At 43.1% G+C, this 16,216-nt stretch overlaps 1 protein-coding gene across 1 annotated transcript in view; it reads left to right on the top strand.

Moving 5' to 3' along the window:
• The window catches only part of PDIA5 (protein disulfide isomerase family A member 5), a 99,185-nt gene that overhangs the window by 74,932 nt on the left and 8,037 nt on the right, over positions 1 to 16,216 (top strand). Inside the window, exon 15 of the mRNA XM_080601352.1 lies at positions 11,971 to 12,041. Coding sequence (XP_080457478.1) covers positions 11,971 to 12,041 — 71 coding nt within the window. The remainder of the gene's footprint in view (positions 1 to 11,970; positions 12,042 to 16,216) is intronic.

The following is a 16,216-nucleotide window of genomic DNA, read 5'->3' as shown; positions in this document are numbered from 1 at the left end:
ATTTCCAGGGACAGTAACACTGGAGATTGAAGTGTAAAGATGGCATTTTTTCGTTGTTTTCTTGTTGTTTTTTTTTTTCTGGTTTTGTCTTCCCATGTACTTCTGATTCTCTCTAAACAGGCAAGGCTTATTACACACACCTCCCACCCCAATTCTGGTACAAAGCAGTAGCTGTCCAGTGGTGGCTTTTAAGAATTAGGGGCCAACACGTGCAAACATGCTCCTGTTGTTCAGTGGTCGAGATAGTTGCTTCCAAATAGACTACAAAAATGAATCAACTCTGTCAGAAGCAGGAGGTGTCTGTAATAAAGCATCAATAACATCCAAACGATGGGGAAGACAGAGCGAGAGGGGGAGGTTGCTTTTATTTATTTTTATTTTATTTTTTTTAAGATCATCCCTTTCTAAGGGGAAGGGCTTGGTGCTGAGCAAATTCATTCCATTCCTAATTTTTTAAAAAACAAAAGGTAAGTGTTCTTAAACAAAACAAAGAAGACTTCTGGCAGCAATGAGAAATAATAGGGGAAAAACGCTCCCTTTTAATGGCTTGTAAGGGCAGCAGTTGCCAATGTTATTAACTTGCCAAATGGCCTCAATTTGTGGGACTCAACAGGGTTCACAGAATGAATATTTTTAATAAATACTTTGCTGGGAGCTGATTTCCGGTTTTGCTTCTTTGTTCAGTGGTGAAACTTTTCCTTCACTGCAAATTACTTTTGTCAGCTGGAAAAGGTTATTCTCTGGTGAAGCCTGACCCACAGGGGTTACGCAAAGAACACCTCCAAATAAACGGTACCGAGGATGATTTTAATGAGGTATTTTTGTATTGTATTGAGTTAGCGGCTGTGCAGTGACAAATGGAGATGCAATTAAAACACATCAGCAGCCTCCCTGGCTCTTCACTTTTTTAAAAAAGCTTTTTCTTTTAGGACTGGAAGAAACGAACGAGGGTGCTTACTCTGTTTTGCACTTGATGAAATCACAGAAGAGTCTGTGACGTTTATAAGGTTTTGTTGTTGTTGTTTTTGCTAAAAGGTGGGCATTGTTCTAAGTTGCTCCTGGGAGATGGCACCGGGGTATTGTTCTGGTGTGCAACAGAAACGTCCTTTTGGCTTCCAGTTGAAGCAGGAATCTGACCGTGAGGCATCATCGCTGTCTGATGGGTTGTCCCCTGGCCACCTAGCAGCAGGAAATTGGATAGGGAGCAAGGTTTTTGGTTCTGACTGTAAATCAGTCCTGCCTGTCCCTGTGCATCTCATCAGCAGTGCATAGAAAGCTGAAGGCTACAGCAAACTTGCATTAATTTTACCCGCAGGCTTTGTTCGAAATACTGATAATCCTGCTGCTCTGTTTCTGTATCCTGGTATGCTCCTCTGTCTCTTCACAAATAAACTTCCCAGTTTCTTCTGCCCAAGGTTTGTGCTGAGGAACGTGCATGGCAGAAAAGCCCTTAGCTGAGACTCCTTGCCAGACTGGGTCGCACAGAGCGGGTTTTGGCTATTAATGCTAACAGCCCACTCCTCCCTCCTTGCTCCTGTGGCTTGAGCTGCTTTCAAAAAGCTGTTCTTAAGAAAGCAGTAATGGTTCCTTTTCCTCTCTACCCTTTTTTGAAGTAAGCTGGGACAAAGCTGGCTGCTCCTTGTCTCTGCCCTTGCACAGGAAGGTTTGGGTCTCGGCACCGGGCAGAGCCGGGTGGCTTGGGTCTGTGTGAAGGACGCACAGTGGCTGAAATACTCAGCCAATGCCTTGGGTTAGCAAGGTCCAAATGCACTGAGCAGGGCAGCACAGATGTGTCCAGTGCCCTGTGATAGCCTCTGCGTGGCTCTCACCAGGTGGCTTTCCCATCGTTTGCGAGCACGTCTTGTTAAGTTTTCATTAGGAGGTCGTACCAGAGTCTGAACAAAATGTGCATGTTTGTAAATGAAGCTTAAGCTATCAAAAATATTAAAAACATGCTGAACAGAAAGAATCCGTTTCAAGGCAAAAACCCTTGCAGGAAGGATTTTCTGGTTGTTGACTGAGGCAGGAGCGAGGTCTGGGCCCTCTGATAATGAGGCTTCAAATCCTGCGTGGGCTGGCATTGCAGAATTTCGATATGTCAGCTCTGCCAGGAACAATTTCCTCCTGCAGTAGTGGTGCTCCTGCTACAGACTCACGTTAGCGAGGTGCATTCCTGGCGGTGCAAATAGTGCTGATGCAACAGGGCCCATCAGCAGGCTGGTTTTGATAAAGGGTGAATTTATAGAGTGGTCTCTGCAATCAGGCTGTCAGAACTGCTCTTAGCCCCAGTGTTCGTGTCAAGGCTCTTAATTAGTGCAGAGAGAACACTTTTGTAACTGCTCTTAAAACGCGAGTTGGGGCACTTCACTGGGCCGCACGTAGCTGTGGCTAGTGTTTGGAGCAGGCTGTCGTGGAGCTGGGGCATTAATCCTTAATTTATCTGGGTGATCCAGTTCCCCTTGTTTTGTAAAACAGGATTCGTGTTTTAAATCTGTAGCGATCCTACAATGCTACAGCTGCTTGAATTGGCGCGAAGAATATTACTGATATCTGAATGGTTCAGGCTGGTGAGAAAGGGAGGAGGATTTGGAGCGCATCCCCTTGCCCTGTGAAGCTCTCCCGCAGGCGGCACAGCCGTAGTGGTGCGAGGCCACGTACAGCCTGCCCGGGGTGCACCAGGAGACATTCACCTCCAGCTGTGCCACCCACCCTGGTGCGCTGTTGCCAAACGCGCTTCCAGTAAGACAGACGCTTTTGCTGGTGATGCAACGTGGTCGCAAGGGGGGCTGGTTTCGAGCCTCGCTCGGTGCATGCGTGATGGCGTGGTGTGAAGCTGGGCCTCCCCTGCTGCTCTGCCAGACCGCTGCCAGCTCAGAGCAGTCTGCTTTCGGAGTACCAAGTGCGTTCACTGGCGTGTTAGATGGCAGAATTATTTCATATGCTTTTATACTTTAGCTGTGTTTGTAATTAACCGAGGCTGATGTTTGGTTCTGAAACCACAGCCGTACCCCTGCTGTTGTCTGCTTTGGTGCCACGTGGGGCGGTGATGGACCTTATCTAGAAATCCAGGTCTCCTGGAACTGACACAGTAGTTGTGTTCTGGATGTAGCTACTGATCTTCAGCCTTTTCTGGCTCACTGTGCAGCTTTCCCTCTTAAGGGATTGCTTGGTGCTGTATGCTAATTGCTGTCATCATTAGTGATTCACCGCAGCCAGTCGTGTCCTTGTCTTCTGCAGTGGGTAAAACAGTCCAAGGGTTTTGCACTGAACCTCTCCCCAGTTCTTACCTTTGCAGCTTGCCTGTTCTGATGACTTTGCTGCCACTGCAGTTGCTCATTTCTAAGGCTGTGGTTTCCAAAGGTTTGGTTTTATGTGTTCCTGTTCTCCTCTGTATACCTCAAAGTGCTGCAGAGCAAACACGTAGGTAAAGCTGGGCGCTAATTCAGTGCACGCCATATACAAACTGACCAAATATCCTTCAAGGGTTAATGCAGTTCAGCAAGCAGTAGGTGATTTCTCAGCCGCTTTCACGCCAGGTAGAAGTTTAACCACACAGGATTTTGGAAACCAGCAGGAGGAGTTTCTGCTGTAAGCGTGCAGTTGCACAGCACTTAAGGGTGTATCATTCCTATGCCAAATGGCTGAGAGGCAGACAAGTGCAGTGCTGCTATGGAGAAGTGGTGTTTTTGTCCAAGACGCTCAAAGGCACTGAAGTAAATTGGCCCTCCAGCTCCTGCAAGCTTTCAGTAATAAGCTGGGTGCCTGTTGTCGTCTGCAGGAGGGAACTGCATCTTTTGCACCAGGAGTAGATAAAACGATCTCTGTTTGGTGTTAGCACAGTGCTTCTTGACTTCATGGGGCTGTGCTAGCAACTAATGTATCCCTGCAGCAGCCATGGGAGGTAGGTATAATTGTGCCAGATACACATTTCCAAAAATGAAGATACAGAAACTGAAACTTGTCTGAGAGCGTTGTGGTGACAGCAGAGCCAGGGATGCTACTCGGGAGTTCTCAACTCTCACCTCTGTGCGCATTTTCCCTTTCTTGTAAATGCCCTCTTTCTCTCAGAAAATCATAGGAAATTGGTTTGAAAAAAATGTTTTAAGAGATCTTATAAAAACAGTACCCTAAAGGAGAGTCAACTATACTTAAATCCTCTAGAAGCTTCCTTCAAAGCCCAGAGCAGAACAGAAAGTCCCTTTAAAGTTGACAAAGTAATTGTTCAGATCAGTTAGGAAAACAAACAGGCAAACAAACAAAAACCCCACCACATGTTGTGAAATCAGTAGTAGGCTGCCTGTCATGGTTAGGAGTAGCGAGGCGAGCCCTGGTCGACCTGATGCTTAAATGAAAACCTCATGACCTTTTTCATATCAAAGGACAAATCCCTCTCAATTATTAATACCTTCTGTCTTGGAAATATGATTATGCTATGTGTCAGGTCATGTTGTAAAATGAGCTTTGGTTCCAGATATTCAATTAGAAGGCCCTCCACTTTTCTACTGGAGGAACAAAAGCAAATTAACCTTTCAGTAACATCTCCAAATGCCTTTCTCAAATCTGCCTGTGATTTCAATAACTTGTGTAGCTACACAAACTGTGTTAGTTTAAGCAGTATATCCATTTTCAGCTCTTATCTGTGCAATTACTGCCCATGGCCTGCCTTCCCTTGATTGACCAAGTAATATTCTTGTTTTAATTCTGGCTAATCACTCGGAACTCTTGAAGTGGAAACAGGCTTTGCTTTGCTGTGCAATCTACAAGCTCCTGGGTTTCCTTTGATAGCTGCACAATGTGCTGCTTTCTCTTGCTTAGAATAGCAGTCATTTGAAAACCAATAACGGAGGGCACTATCTCCCCCTGTTATTTTAGCCGGCGATAATTTCGAACAGAGACAGGGAGTCAGAAAGTCATTCCACGCTCTGCACCTCGCACGCTGAGGGTGCCATCCTGCCGCATGCTGAGCCCGCCGAGGCCCCGATGCTTTTGCAGGGGCATGAATGGAGTCAGCCCCTCGCAGCCGTGCTCCTGGCAGGCAGGATTGCGGACCCCGAGTCACTTAACCTCTTCCTGACTCCGTTTAACCTTGGGTGTAATGAAGGAGGGGGATAATCATGTCTTTTTCTCCTAGGGGCAATTTGAAGCGTAATTAATTGATGCGTTTGAGATCATCCATTGAGAGATGCTGAAGGGGGAGAGGAGCCCTTCCTCTTGCTGAGGACAGAGCACAGACAGCACAAATGCCACGGTCTCTCACATGTCACTGGGCTTTCAGATCTCCTCTAAGGAGTCGGTCAGGACTTTGCTCTGAAAATACTGACAGTTGAAGTTGCCATATTTGATAAGGAAAGTCTGCAACATCAAAATGTAGGCATGTTTAAACTCTTTTTTGAAAAATCTCACGTAAAATATATGCGCCTGGCTTGTGACTGTACTTGTCAGGTTTTATTACGTACAAGATGCTAAAAGCACGTGCACAGACAACGTTGGCAGGATTATACATTGTTACGTATTAATGGTGGGCAAAAAGTACAGTATAGTCCTGTCTGAAGGCAAAGCACCCGATCTGTGCTGGTAGAGCCACCTTGGTTGGGGTGCTCTGGTCAGGGTCAGCAGGGACCAACATCCTCACCTGCCCTGTGTGGCACTGCAGCTCCCGGCCATGCAGGAGACTCGTACCAGGACAGCAAAACCATCCTGCCTTTGTAGCGGCTTCAGCTCAGCAGTGCGAGTCAAGGACAGGCTGTGGTCTGCTAAGGTAGAGAACCACCACGCGAAAACAACTCATAGAAAATTCCCTTTCAAATGAAAAATCACTGATGATGGGAAATGTTTCTTGTCTGAATTTGACCAGCTTCTGCTCCCAGCCAGCTCTGGAAGTTACTTAGCCTATGGCAACCAGCTTTTGAGTAGCTTTTTAGAGTGAAAACTGGGCTGATTCATCTAGATTTCTGTCACTTCTTAATCTTTGGATTTCAGCTATTGACTTACTTGAGTTTCTTGACTCCCTTTCCCATGAAATGTGCCATTGAACTCAGTTCTTGATTTGTGGACTGAGAACTGCAGGCAGCAGTTAGGAGGTGCTAGGCACAGAGGCCCTCTCCCTCTCCACACCTACTTAATATTTTCATTTACACATTCAGTAAAGTTTCTTCTGACAACTCCATTTTCTTTCAAAGCTATTGCTAGTATTGTTTTGGATTCTTTTGCTTCTAATGCGTTTAAAGCCCCTTATATATTTAAAACATCATTATTACCTCTGCTGACTGTAGATACTGCTTTGATGTCCATTTGCTTCCTTTATCTGTTTTGTACAAATTGTTAGCTTTTGATTTATATTCATTAAAAACAGCTTCACCTTTCTTCTGTGTGCTATGCTAATACGGCTTCCACTCTTCTAAGGAAACTGAATTAACCTTGTACTGCTCAGCTGTAGAGAGGTTATATTGTATTACCGCCCTTTGTAGTTTCAAATTTAAAAAAGCATGAAGTAACTTCAAGGACCTTTTTCATATTTAAGCAAGTGGAAACCTGCATCTTATGGAAGCAGAACTTGCTTCCTTTAGGCAATTCTGAGAATTTCATATAGTTTTATTTTAAATTTAATAAGGTGACTGTTGTCCAACAGGGTGCATCTGCTTCACGCACTAGTCAGGAGACATCTTTATGATTGTTATCTGGTCCTAATACTTTAATACATCGGAGCTTTAAGAATCTCTATTTTTTTTTTACCTTGTCATCTCTAAACAATTCACTTGGTTAAAAAGAGAAACCCTGCCAATGAAAAATTCTCCATTTGAATCTAATAACGATATGTAGGTTATTCACTTGATTGTTTGATTGCTTTGAAAGTCTCTTTTGCCTTCCACCTGCATCCCATGGGACCCTGCAATTATGGGAAATGTTTACAGTTGTGCATACAGGATATTATTTCTGGGGTTTTACTGAATTACTACAACATATGCCTGATTACTCTTATATCTGGGGTAGTGTGCACTGTTTTTTAATATCAGTTTCGTGTGTTTCTTACCTTGGCTGACAAATGATTTTATATTGTTTTTCCTCGGTCTGCTTTTTGTTTAAGAAAAAAAAGTTTGCAAGGTGACATGAGCACTTGGTACATTTTTCTGTTTTCTATGCAATGTCTTGGTTTTGCATGGTTGCCAACTTCTTGTGATATCGTGTTGGAAACAGCATCCAGCTCAACCCTGTGGTCATTCATTTCTTCAGAGTCCTCTAGCCTGTGTTTCCACGAGGATTAATCCTGTTTGTGCTGGTTTCTCCAGCACCTCTGTGTCCACAAACCACATCCAGCTCGCTCGTTCTTTCCTCAAATACACACAAACTACACTGTACCATGTTCCTGCTATCAGCAAATTCAGCCAGCACAAAATAAGCTGGGTTGTATGTTTCCCCCTTCATCTCCCCAGGAAAGCACTAGCTTTCTTTTAAATGTCTCTCTAATTAGAGATTTAATCTGGCTCCTGTGCCAGCCCCTCAGTGACCATGGGTCTGCATAAAAGCTGCTTGCCTGCTTGATTTCCCTCGTTTGCCACTCATCAGCCATTCCTCTTGAATTTTTACCTACAGAAGCTGTATTTTTCATGTACCAGATCTATCGAGAACTACTTGGTTTTTAAGGTCAGCGATGTGACGGTGCCCATGTGACTGTACTGCAGTGTCTTCCCAGACCAACTTGACAGCATGAATACTGAAGAAAAAATAAACTGTAGAAAATACTGGGTTCACGTAAGATTTTAGCTTGGTAGTACAAAGGCAAAGAGAACAGAGGAGTCCCTCTGTTGCAGTTGTTCTCGCGTGGATCCATGGATGTGTGGTTTAACAGGCAGTCTCATCTCCTGGCAGGCTCCAGTGGTCAGGCAGAGCAGATAGCGCCGTGGCTGTGTGGAAGGGCCTCTAGAGTGCAAGATTTTGAGCACAGAAAGGTGAGAACAGCTGGACAGAGTTGTAATAACGTTGTGTCATTTGCCGATCAGGAACAGAGAACAGCCCTAACACATGCTACTGCATGTGCGTTAGACTTGGAGCTTTCTTGCTTGCCCGCCAGGTGATGCAAGTGTGTTCCTGCAGTAGGAAATGACGTTAGCTCAAGGTTTTCAGAAACGGTTAGAAGTTTTAAGCACCAATGCTGGGATCCCATCAAAGGGGTGGATGTTCCAGGAGCAGATTTCTTACAGATTTCTCAAGTCGCACAGGAAATTACTGCTCAGTTCTTGTCTGCTGTTAACCCCGTTGAGATCAGATTTGATAATGATGTAGAAACGAATACAGAAATGGGTAAAGCAAAGCCCTGCACCAATGTTAGAGGTCTCTGCTGCCAGATGTGCCATTTCCAATGCTGATCAATTGAAAATCCACCTCTTGGCCTTGTAGGAAGCCTGTGCTTCTACTGTAGCACCCAAATTAATTAAGTAAAATGTAATAAATCTTCCTATTTTTATAGTCTGTAGTGCCTTACTGTCCTATAAATACTACTGAGAGGTGGGTAGGACCTTTTGATTCTTGACACCTTACCCACACCTTCAGATGCCACCAGTTTAATCTCTTTCCGCTACAGCCCATCTGGAAAATCCTTTCTAAGGAGTCCACACGCTTTCCTATCCTCGTGTACAGCGCTCAGTACATTTCCTTTCTTTTCACTTTCAAATCTGGAAGATAGTGTTAACACTTAAAATAAATGTGTGATAGTGGGTGTGAAAATGGAATGGGGAGAACAAGTTTTCCGTCTGTCAAAATGAAGACATCAACCTCTGCTTTTATTTTTTTTGGCATGTGTGCTTTAAATAGAATGACTGGGTTGGGTGGCTTCCAAGTGTTTGCTACATTTGGCAATCCTTCTAAGTTGTAACAGATGAAGTTCTGCTATTCCATATGATATGCTCCTTCCCCCTTTTTTTGGTGACTCCTTGAAGCTCCTTGGGAATTCAACACAATATTCACATCTGTTCCGTGGATGGATGTCCAAGGCTAACAAAATGCCTACTGGACTTGGAGTTAGCTCCGCCAAAAGCCATATGGTTGTGTTTTCGTTTTGCAAGCACTGTGCAGTAAAGAAAGCAGGTTGGGCCAAGAGAGAAGAGAAGGGAGTGGAGAAGAGGGATGGAGCTTCAGATCAGTAAATGAAGGTAAATCTTTTTTTTTTTTCCTTTGGTATTAGAGTGGGAAGATGAGATGATTACAAAAAGAGGAAATGAAAACTGTAAGCATAGATTTTTTTTTTTGAATTACATGGCACTCGTCTCCTCTGTATGGTGCTGTTGACTGTAGCCTCAAGGCATGTTTTGTTTTGCCTACCTTTTTCAAAAAAAGTAACAGTCTGGATAATTGGATGCTCCTTTTTGGCCACTTAAGTGTGCATCTTTGCAGAGAACCATGCTCATGGCCCTTCTTGATGCCAGCTATTGAACTCCATGAAGCAGCACTCACCAGGGCAGAAGGGACATTGAACGTCTGACACTTCTCTGGGCAGTCACCAGCTAAACTCCCACACGGGCTTTCTTACCAACTGTATGTTGGCCCCTGTAAAAGGGCAGCTTGCATTTTAACAGCCGATTTCTGTGTCTGAAAGACTATGCTTATTTGTCATTTCATGTTCCAGTCTTATAGAAGAGCGTGGCTCATGGAGAGCTCTTACTGCTGCAACCTTAGAGGGAGCTTAGAGTGAGTCCTTATCAAAAGCCCCATCCTCAAAATGTCCAGCACCCACGAGGTGGGAACAACATCTACTGATGTATCACAATAAAAGAAATATCTTTTACTAAGAGTTTGAAAGTTGCTGTTTGGTGAAATTTAAATTCCAAGCTCAAGATGGTGAGCAGAAAGGGGGACCTGAAAAGATTCAAGTTCTTCAGAGTCTATGTTATAGTGCAACAGCTGGGTACCTTGCTTTCCAGTAAACTACAGCATGTGAACATGTAGATTGCAGCGAGTGCTCCTGTTCTAGGGCAGTCTGATTTTCATATTTTTTGACTCTGAAATTATTTTTAGATAGTGGCACCAGTTCTGATTTATTTCTGTACAGCAATGTTAACGGGCCAACCAAGGCTTTCACCCCACAGTACAGGACATTAGCCAAGATGTGTCAAGAGACAGGCTTGACCTGAAGGCTTGTCAGTCTCAGGCAGACAGGACAGGCAAATGGTGGGAGAGAAAATGGGTCACTGACATGGGCTTATGGACACGGGAGCAGTGCCTGGCAGCCTGGGGCACTGATATCCTCCTCTTCCTTTTCTTTCTTGACTGTTTTCTCCCTGACTAATGTCAAACTGCTCAAGAAAGTTAATAGTTTGCAAGCTGTGGAGGATGTGCACTGTCTCCCATGGAAACACAGCTGCCTTCAGACAGACTGCCATCATGTTGCATAAAGAGTTTGAGGCCAGTGAGGTGGATTTGAAGAAATGCCTCAGTTTCCCAGGAAATTTTCCTTTGACTTTTTGGCGCTGTTAGTTACTGCATAAACTCTTGGTGGCATTTACACACATCCCATTCTGAAGAAGAAGAAAAATTAAAAGCAGTGCATCTAAGGAATGAAATCGCCTTTTGGTCAAGATGAAAGGAGCATGCAGTTTTTCCTTTGTGAGAAGGGATGCGCAGAGTTTGTGCACAGATGCTGTTTTTCTTGTCACCCAAAAGAGCGAGTGCAGTTTGAGACAGTGGCTTTGAGCCTCAGAGGGTATTTGTTCAGCACTGACTAAAAAGCAACGCAGCCACTTATTTACCAGTGTTTTACAGTGACAAACAACAGCACCATAAGCTATAATTGAAGCTTGTGAGCAATTCATCTGTTTTGTTCTGCTCTTATCCAGAAATAATACCACGATGAACTCTTGTGCTTTTTTAGTTACATGGGCTTGAGAGAAGTGCATCCATTCCTTTTTTTCCTGCATCTGAGCAGAAAAAGTGACCTGAGTGTTTGCTTGGGAACAACTTCTTTATGCTACACTTGAAAAAAATAGTCATAGATGCGGGTACTTTTTTCAAAGCCTTAGTATTGATATTTTGTGAGTAGCTTAGATTAATCAGACAATAAACATTGCTTCTGAATTAAGAGCACTCCAATCTGAATCTTGAATCAGGAAGGCAGTTCCTGTTCCTCTTGGTACGTGTTCTTTTGAAATGTTTGAGTATATTTAGTGTACGTTTAACCAGGGGATGAACTGGCCCTTTGTTCAACATGGCTGTGGTACCACCAAGTGTCAGCCAGGCTCCCACACAACACATTGGGGTTCTTCCACACTGTCTAAAAGTCTTCTGGGGTTGTCCGTTTTGTGGTAGGGTGGAAGGAGAGTTGAGGATGGCCAGCAGTAGTCATCCTAAGCCAGGACTCTGTTCTCCATATGTGAAGACGTGTTGCCTGCTGGACTTGCTCTTCTTCCCCTCCCTTGTGATCCCAATGCCTTGGCTCTAACAAAGGCAATTCCCAAACATGTCTAAATGCTCCTCCTGTTTTTTTAATATAGAATTTTTATTCCAGCAACTTCCTTTCCGAACTCCAGCCTCCTCCCGTTCACCACTGCATTGTCTTTATTCCCATCTCCAAATGTAGCTGCATCTGTGGCAACAGCAGTAACAGCCAGTGTGGTAATACCCATGAGGAAGTACAACAGAGTGGAAATGGTTTGTCTGTTTGTGGTTAGTGATCTTTCAATGCACTTAAGTGACTGGTTGTAGGAACCAGCCCCTGATCCCTATATGGGATGTCACTTAAACGTAAATATCTGCTTGTGTTGCTTGCAGTTGGAAGAATTTTAAATGCGTGCTTGAGTCTGTGTAGCTGAGGCACATGGTCTACAGATGCCTAGTCCTGCTCTGCTCATCCCACAACTGGAGAACTCTAGTCTAGAATTGTTTTTAACACAAACTTTCCCCTAGTTCACCTCTGTGTCTTGAGTTTGTCACAGTACCTTATTTACAACTAACATTTATGCTTTTTCTTCGTGTGTCAAACAGGGTGCCCACACTGTAAAAATGCCATTCCACATTTTACAACTGCCGCTGAAGTCTTTAAAGAAGATCGAAAGGTAACTTGCTGTTAATCATTTCTGAGATATTTAAGAACTTTTCCCACTGTTTGTGCTTTGCAGGCTTTGCTTATTGATCAGGTGATAGGCTTGCAGATAAAATTGATGTTAAGCTAATAGAAATGTCTCTGCATCTTATGGGTTACATCTTTCTGGTCAAACTGAGTTACATTTGTTCTCTGCGTTTTTGTTGTCTTTTCTGATTAATTCTTTGTGCAAGAATTCTTTTCTGTGAAGCAAAGCATATTATTTCTTAGTGGAAGATTAATAACAGATAACTTATGACTTCTCCATTCCCCTTCAACTTTTGTCAGGCATAAACAGGGTGCATGCAGAGAAACCATAAGTATTGTGACAGCCCTGAGAACCTCAATCATACTTATGCAAGCAAAGATTAGTAATATATTTCTGTTGGTTGGCTGGCTTGAGTCCAGGATATTGTGCCCTTCTAGGACCCTCATGCTTCTGCCTTGAAAGTTCATCTGATGGTTGAAGCACACCAGTAAATTTATGTGAATCAGCTGAGCCATTTTAACTGACTGTATACATGTCTGATATAAAAAAAAAAAAAAAGCCACTGGACTTAACCAGCTAACTACTTAAAAACCTGCTTAAACACTTATTATCTTTGACTAAACTGTGTTTCATTCTGATCTCAGTATTTGTTCTAACACCATGATTGCTTTGTGTTTCACTGCGGCATGGAAAAGATTTCAATTTAATAGGGAAATGAAGAGGTAATTCTGAAAGTTATACCCCTATTAACCTGCCTGCTACCATAAGGAAAGAATTTCTATGGTGTTTTTTTTTCTCTTGTCTTTTCTATAACTCGCACAAGGGGCATCAGATTGTCAAGAAACAAATCATTCTTGTATCACTGAATGCATCCCATGAGAAGTCCTCCACACCCTCAGGCACGGGTTGTACATGGAAGGTTTAAAAGTTGTTCAGCTTTCAGTTCTCTTACTGCTGTAAATCTGTGTATTCAGATGCCTTTTGGTTACCTGGTTGTTCCTGAAATCTCTAAGAATGTAACCTTGTTTTTCTGCTTTCTTGGCAGTTCTAAATAAAACTGCTCTTTCCTACGTTCATTACAATTTCACTTAGAGGATATGAAGCAGATGTACCAAACAATGTGGAAGTTGCTTCTTAGAGCTGAAGGATGCATTGGCAGCCGATCTGAACCATCGTGCAGTTTATTGGACATCACGATGGTGGTAAATGCAGGCTTGTGAAACTTTCAGTTCAGACCGCAGGTTAAGAAAGGACTCGGAGCAGAGCAGTGATTGACGGTTGCAGTTCTTGATTTCAGTTTAAGGCTGAAGTGGGGAAGTATAAAATGTAATGAGTTGGAACAGGAGAGCCAGCAGGGAATATTAAGGCTGGTACAGTTTCGAAGAGGTGTGTGCAGTTAGGGAAAACGATGTTATTCCACCCTAGTGACTTATGAAAGTGCCAGGGATTGATTATCTAGGGAACACTATTTAATTGCATATAGCCATAACCTGTCAAGGTGTTTCTTGCTGCCAGTTTTTGCCCTTGCGGAAAAGAAAATAAACCTGTTTAAAACTTCAGAAGGGCACATGCCTCTTCCCATAAGCAGCACTAGGCATATTCCCATATTTCAAACCACCTGAGCTTTAAAATTTCTTTAATTTCTAGTTCCGTAGGGCTTGAAATTTCTCAGAAATAAATGCTTAAGGAGGAGGGAAGAAGTTTTTTCTTTCATGGAAAGATTACTAAATTTCATTTTCAGTCTGTAATAGTAGCTTTTTTTTCCTTCCCCTGGAGAAAGATTTTTTTTTTCAACTTTAGCTAAGGATGGTAGCGTTTAAACCCTATCTTCTTGTCAGTAGGGGTGGTCCTTTAATTAAACATTCAATTTTGCAGAAGCCAAAGAAAAATCAAAATCACTCCAGCTGTGAATGGTTATAAATGGTATCTTAACAGGTGTCCTTTGGGAAACTTTGAGTCTTTACATGGGAATTTTGAAGACAAGCAAAACTTGAAGCTGTTTAAAACGTGTCTCTGGCTCTCCATATTCACAGGAACAGGGCAGTTTTGGCGCAGGAGCCCCCCCGCAGGGATGCGTGCAATGCTCTGTACTTTTTTCATCATCTGCGCTGCTGGAGTCAGAGTTTAAAAACGCAGTGCTCAGAACATTGGCCCCAAATGTCAATTCTTGTTGGCCACATCGCTGCTGGTGGTTTCAGCAGAAACATGGAGCCTGTGTGCTGGCCTGGGGCAGCTGTTGTGGCAGAACGGTTCTGGGTGTAACCAAGGAGGGCTCTGGCATAACTCAGCGTGTCTGCGTGGCTTTGTGTATCCGGGGGCATTCAGCGCCATGAGACCAGATGAGTGGAGAGGCTCGTCCAGTGAAGCAGTTAGCATATTGCTTTCAGCTATTTAAAAAGAAAGGAAGAAAAAAAAAAGAACAAAACACCATCCATCTGGAACATTCTTGCCTTGGGGAGCTGTGGCCTTTGCATACAGCTGCTAGGGGAAAGCCTTTGGCCTGTGTTATGCAGTCAGAGTTTTGGCAATGACTGTGTACATCAGAAGATGCAAATGTGAGTATTGTCACTTTGCTGAACAGACCGAAGAGCAGGAAGGCACGTGCACTAACTTCTCCGGAGACTCTTGAAAGGGCACCAGCTAAATCTTCGAAAAATCTGCATTCTGCCTTTTGGCTGATCCTAAAGTTCAGCTTGAAGGAATTGATTTGTGATGCTCCAGCTTGGATTAGCTGAAGGAAAGCTATTGACTCCTGAAACTCTCTCAGTAACAAATCTCTGGAACTCCCCCAGAGGGGCTGGTGTTTGACCAATCTTCTCCAGTTTCACAGAAGGCAGTTCATGTACAAATGCATTGACCTAGATCAGAGCACTGCAGCTGGAATCTAGTGAGTTTGTACAGAAACAGCAGTAGCAGAGATTGATGGAAAGACTGCAGCTCCTGAGTTGGTGTGCTAGCAGGGAGCTGCAAGTTACAGGGAAACTGCTAAGTCCCCAGTATGTATCATGCATGGGCTTCGTTGCCATGTTTTTAGGTTTGAACCATGGTTCAGCATCATGATACCTACTAAATCAGTGTATAGAGTTATCCAAATGAGTTAATATTTGAGTTTAGCCAAGAATTTGATCTCTCTTTACTTAAAAAGGATGTGTTGAATTTCTTTTTAATTAGGCTCATTAAATATGGCAATGTTAGCGTTGTACATCTTGGTGACTACTAATGGATCTTCCCTTTGCAAATAGGCCTGCTTTGAGAATAGCTGATGAATTGCAGCCATGGTAATGCTGCTATGGTACATCAGGACCTCTAATAATGAATCATCCATTTGCAAGGCCATTTGCATTGAAAACAGCAGCTGAATCTCAACAAGCTTTAGCAGGCTAGTTCATAACTGCTGTTAGGATCCAGAACAGGTAATATAAATAGAAACCCATGGAGTAATCGTAGAGAAGAATGTGCATCTGTCTTACTCACAGGTGCTTTTAAGACATTTGGCAACAACAGACTTTTTTTCATAATCAGGTAAGTGTCATCTGGAATTGACTATACTTTAAAGCCATTGCTTAGTAGCATTCTTTTCCATACTGCAATCTTACATTTATTTTAATTTTTTTAAGCTTATCATATATCATTCCTTTCAATATAACTAACTGAATCAATATTCAGTTAGTTATTCGCTTCCATTTTCATAACAAAAGTCAATATTAGCTCCAGCAGAGATTTATTTCATTGAATCAATAAAGCAGTGTATGGCAGTACATATTTTAGCAGGAGAGAGACTGGGATTGCAGAAGATATTTTTACTATACCATTGTGTGATGGCTGGGAGACAAACTGTTAAAATGAAAGGGGTTTAAGAATAGAAAGGAGGAGTTACCTGGGAGGTCAAGGGATCCCACTTTCAATTTTCTACAAATCTCTTTGAACCACTAGATGTAATCTTGTTTCTTAGCTGCAAGATCCCTCTAGAACAAAAAGTTGCTTTCATAATTCTGTTGGAAGGCAACTCTGCTGGCTGTTGCCTGATTAGATGGTGCTGCAAATCCTTCTTTCTCTTCTGATACTTGCATGGAGGGGGGAAAAAAAAGGCATCATCCTTCTGTTAGAATTGAAGCATGAAGAGATCAGTGGTCACATTTTCAGCACAACTCCTCTTCTAC

This window comes from Anser brachyrhynchus (genome assembly GCF_964034855.1).
Source record: "Anser brachyrhynchus genome assembly, chromosome: 7".
Lineage (NCBI taxonomy): Eukaryota > Metazoa > Chordata > Aves > Anseriformes > Anatidae > Anser > Anser brachyrhynchus.
This window is presented reverse-complemented; position numbering and strand designations above follow the sequence as displayed.